At 44.0% G+C, this 5021-nt stretch overlaps 1 protein-coding gene across 2 annotated transcripts in view; it reads left to right on the top strand.

Moving 5' to 3' along the window:
• The first annotated feature begins 65 nt into the window (after nt 1-65).
• REXO1 (RNA exonuclease 1 homolog) overlaps nt 66-5021 on the top strand; it is a 59819-nt gene continuing 54863 nt past the window's right edge. For both annotated transcript variants that reach the window (XR_002096629.1, XM_019513301.1), the window contains exon 1: nt 66-331. Coding sequence is in view for 1 of the 2 variants with exons in the window: in XM_019513301.1 (XP_019368846.1) it covers nt 178-331 (154 nt within the window). In the remaining variant the exon portion in view is untranslated. The remainder of the gene's footprint in view (nt 332-5021) is intronic.

Genomic DNA, 5021 nt, shown 5'->3' with positions numbered 1-5021 from the left:
GGCGCGCCGCGGGCAGCCCTGTGAGGGCAGCGACCTCCGTGGGGTCCTCGGCGGCCGGGCCCGGCCCGTCCAAGATGGCGGCGCTGGCGGGGCCGGAGCTGGTGTCCGTGTGAGGAGCCGGAGCCGGAACCAAGGTCGGAGGCGGGGGTGGGGGTCGCGCCCCCCGGACCCGGCGGGATGCTGAAATCCAGCGGCTACTTCCGATGCATCGACTGCCCCTTCTTAGGCCACGGCGGGGCGGCCGGGCCTTGCCGCCGGCCCTACTGCCACTTCCGGCACCCCCCGGCGGCGCGAGGCGGCGGCCCGGACGTGGGGGCCACGCACGGCGCAGGTACCAGCCCCCCCAGGCCCGGCTGCGGGCCGCGCTCCCTGCCTGGCTTAGTCCCTTAGAGGAGCCGGCCGCCTCCTCCCCCTCCCTTCCGCGTCCTGCGTGGGCCCCGTATTTTGTTGGACGTGAGGCGCTGACAGGCTTTATAAAGGCGACGTTGCCATTTGTGGTTCTTTGCTTGCTTCATAGTGGGCTGCTTCACCAGGTCACTCGATTTAAATCCCTTGCTTCGCGCCTCCCCGTCGCTAGGGCCACTTGGGTTGTGAATCGTTTAAAAGAAAACAAACTTGCCTGGCCCCCCGAGGGGCTGGGAAATAAATGTCTTTCTGTTGTCTCTTCCTCGGCGGTGAATCCAGTCATGTTGGGATGATGATGGCTGGAGCGCGCTGGGATCGTTCCTCTCGCTTCGGCTGCCAGCGACGTGTTGGTTTGACGGCGCAGTCAGGCGCTTCAGATCTGAGACGCGGTTTTGTTTTCAGAAGATTTCGGCCGATGGGATTGGTTAAGAGATGGGGACGTGCGACTTCATCTTTATTAAACTCTAGTAACAAGTTCTGAGAAGTTCAAATAAACTAAACTTAGAGGCTTTCTGCGTACCAGAGGAAAAAAGGGATAATTAACATAAGTGCATGCACTATGATTAACACTGGATGAGGCATAAGATTAATCAGTTATTCCAGTCTATAGAGATACAGTTTTGATGCAGTGAAGTCTCAGAGGAAAAATCTCCAGTGCATTTTTTGATAATGGGAGAGAGAACTGTCTAGGTTTTTGGTATTTTGCCTTTTTTTGTTTTATTTCGGCCTTTTGAGAGGCTTTGAGTTTTGAAAAGTCAAGGTTATGGTGTAGGTGACTTGACCCTAGAGACACAGAGTGGCTTATTTTACAAAGCCGAGTGAGTTAGGTTATGGCATTAACTTTTTCCATCCCTTCCTCTCTTCCCTGGTTTCCTGTAACCACCCCAGTTTTATTCGGGTATTTTTCCAGGCTCTTGGGTATACTGATTTATTTATTTATTTATTTATTTTTGGTGCATGAAATAGCACCTTAAATATCTATAGGATGTCCAGCCTTGGTCTGGAAAATAAGCATGGTTTTTCTGATCATTTTTCCTGGGCGGGGTTCTTTTCAGTAGAAGTTTTTTTTTTAGTTAGTTTGTTTTTAATGTATGTTGAGTTAGGTTTAGAAATGGGTAATTAAGTATGACAAGAGTAGTAAAGTGGAACATTATATATATTTTTTTTTTTCTGAAGGTGTCATTGAGGCTACAGAATTATGCTGTAGTAGCTGGATTCTCTACAGGACTGGAATCTACCATGATGTCTATGAAATGCATTGGGATACAATACAATATTCCCACTATAGCTGTGTTACCCAAAATGTTTAATAGTTTACTCTTGGCAGAATGTAAGGGGGAGAGAATGGGGGAGTCTAACAGACCAATCTGATGAAGTTCACTGAGCTGTTAAAAATGGGGGGCTAAATGGTCTCCCACTGCCTTTAGGAGGAGGCTGTGAATCCAAGGCAGCTTGAGATGAAGCGAGGGCTGTGTAAGGGGGAGTACCATTTTGAGGCATTCATTTGTTTCCTTTTTCACATCCTCTTTCCCTTCTAGAATTATTGATAGGAGCAGTACTAAAATATCTGTACTACCACAGTCTGGGCCAAGCTGTCCCCTGTGGGTAACAAATGGAGGAGCCAGATGTCCTTTGCATGGGTTTGGAGGGCTGAACCCTGTTCCCCCTTTTGCAGAGGTTGCAAGTGGCGTCCATTCCATCCTCCTCGCTTCCTTTGATGTGACAGCAACTCAGGAAATGGAAATTTGGGGAGTTTCCCATTCCCCACTTGTAGGGAGAAACCCTCCTACCTCTGTAGTTCAGTGCATACAAATTAGAACTGGGCACTGAAGTATGAATACATGGGTAAAGCAGAAATATTGCATTTTATTTATTAATTACATAGGGTCCACTTGTGCAACTATAGAAATAGTGCTTAGCTTGAGCACAGTAGCCATATAATATTGACTGTAAGTTACTAGGAGTGATCTGGTGGACCTGAAGCAATGTTTCAGGAATGGGTGTTTTGAGCATCATTTATGTGAATGACTGAGCCTGGGTTTGGGAATTGTGTATTCCTGAGTTTTAATAATGATTTGTCACTGAGTAGCTGTGTCGACATGGGTGAAGTGACCCTGTTTCTAACTTTTCCATTTATAGAATGAGGGTGGTATCCATTTGTCTTGTTCAGTAAACTTGTGGTTTATTGAATGTTTTAATGTTATTAACTGTTTGTGAAAGACTGAATATGTTGTATAAAAAGGAAAAGACTTCTCTTTAATTGCAGAAACATTGCTTTCTGTGGTGGGTAGAAGGGAAATGGATGTTTGTTCTTTCAAAAAGCCTCATAAATAGTATAAAATCTCGTGTAAGTGAGACAAAAAGACATCAGAAGAATAATAAGTTTGGTCAGGAATGGTCAACAAGGAAAACCAAGCCTTATTTTTGTTTGACCTCCTTTATAGCAGCAGGTACGGGCTGGCTCTTTCTGTCCTGGACTCAAAAATAAAGCTGCATTTGGATATTTTTAGATAGATGTTGCCTTTGTGTGATTTCTTTATTAGTGTAAGATTGAAAAAGCAGGGCTTCAAGCACCTTGCCTGGAAATAGTTATATTAGAAGAGTAAATATTAATAGTTGCGGTGTGTAGAACGTGTCTCATGGGCCAGAGGAGACTTCCTTACTAAACAAAGAAAAGCAACATAGCAGGGTTCTGCTGTGTCCAAATTCTTTAAAGTTTTTGCAAATTTTTAGCTAAACAAGTGCATTTTAATAAAGGAATATAGTCTGTCTCAGTGGCTCTTAATGTTTCTAGACTCAATGCACCTCTCATTAGACTTGAGGCCCCCCCACAGAAAATGCCAGCTGTTGGCTTTTACTTGCTTTTTGACAGTAGGAATGTACTAGAGCAATTCTTCCATTGCAGAGAACTTGGAAAAACCACAACAGTTCAGATACTTTTTGACACTGTGGATTCCTATTGGAAAAATCTTGGTTTATTTTGTGAATCATGTCCGTGCCTGTACCGTGTGGCACTCGTAAAAGGATCTCGCATCATCTCGGGGTGCCATGGCACACTGATTGACAGTCACTGGGCTAATTGCAGTGCTTTGTAGGCTATTTGGACTGATAAATTACTGACCACCCTCCACATTTCTTTTGGACCACTCTGCACCTTTATCTTCAGACTTAATTGAAAAGGTATTTGGGATGGAGGAGAAGGGAAGCAGTGTGATCTGCAGGCTGCATAGGTCTCACAGACCATAGTTTTGGGACGGGCTGATCTACCATGGAGACCTGGGTCCCTTTTTCCCCCCATATTACATTGTGTTCTTGTGCTGTAATGTGCCTTACAGCAAGTCACCTCACCTCTGCGACTCTGTTGTTGTTTCATCTGTAAAAGAGATATTGCACCCTAACAGGCCTGCAACTTAATTATAAAATCATATGAGAGCCTTAGATGAAATTTGCTTAGAAATGCAGGATGATAATTAATAAAACATGAGTTGGCAACATAAAAAATAAACTAACGTCACAGTTTCACTTTAGGTAGTGCTGTCAGGCCTGTTTTTGTCGAAGTGTTTCAACCTTCAGAAGAATTACAGTTACAACATGTATGCTTACCTTTCCCTGCTCCTTCTTCAAAAGCAAGCAAATAAAAAACCCCCAACAAAACAGTTCCCCCCCCCAAACCCGAACTGAAACCCCCAGCCTGACAATAATCAGGCTTTAGCTCTGCTTCAAAATGGGGAAAAGAACTAGAGATCCATTACGTCTTCTTGCCCCTTTGCTTAGTTTTGTTCATGTGCTTAGTTTTATTTACGTCAGGAGCCCCAAGCAAATGAATAAATGCTTGCACAATCAAGACTTATGTCTTAGATAGCTGTTTAATTTGTCTGATTTCTTCCCCTCTCAGCCCCCACCCCCAACAATCTATTGCAGGACTGGCTTTTCCTAAGAAACTTGGGTGGGGTGGGCTGGGGTTTTTTTTGGGGGAGGGAAGGGAGGAGAGGGGTGTACAGGGAAGTGGAATTCATTGAAGTAGCTAGCTTTCTTTTGCAATAAAAATAGAAGAATTCAAATAAACTAAATCAGGAGCTTACTGTGGGTTTCTGTACTTAAGTAAATTCCAGGACTGAGGGAAATCTTTTCACCAGTCTCCTTCAAACCTCTACTAGTTGATACTGGTTGGTAGCTCCAGGCCCATGCTAGCGGGAAGCTTTAGAAGCTTATATTAGACCTGTTCCTGTTAGTGGTCAAAACAGTAATTGCCAAAATGTTGTCAGTTTAAGGTAGGTGCTGATTATGGTTGTTAGTTTTCAGATGAAAACTAGAAAAACCACTGATTAGTGTAGTCAGGAGCATGTCTTTTCATTTAGTGAATTTGTCAGTGTCCTTATAATCAGATCTCTTTTTCACTTCATTCAGTTGCTAAATGCAGTAGATTTATTTTGATTTGTATGTATGACTGTTATAGGGTAAAACATAGTCCTTACCTTGTAGAAGGCTTTAAGTTCTTTTGTAACTTCTTTCTGTCCCTTCTGGAAATGGGAAGGTGGGTAGATGGAGACTATAGGAGCCACTTTTTGTGGCATTCTTGGTAACGCACTCCTTTGCAAAAAAAAAAAAAAAAAAAA

Source organism: Gavialis gangeticus, unplaced genomic scaffold (genome assembly GCF_001723915.1).
Source record: "Gavialis gangeticus isolate Ggan-Ray unplaced genomic scaffold, GavGan_comp1, whole genome shotgun sequence".
Lineage (NCBI taxonomy): Eukaryota > Metazoa > Chordata > Crocodylia > Gavialidae > Gavialis > Gavialis gangeticus.
The sequence above is the reverse complement of the archived record's forward strand: the minus strand, read 5'-3'. Positions and strand labels throughout refer to the sequence as shown.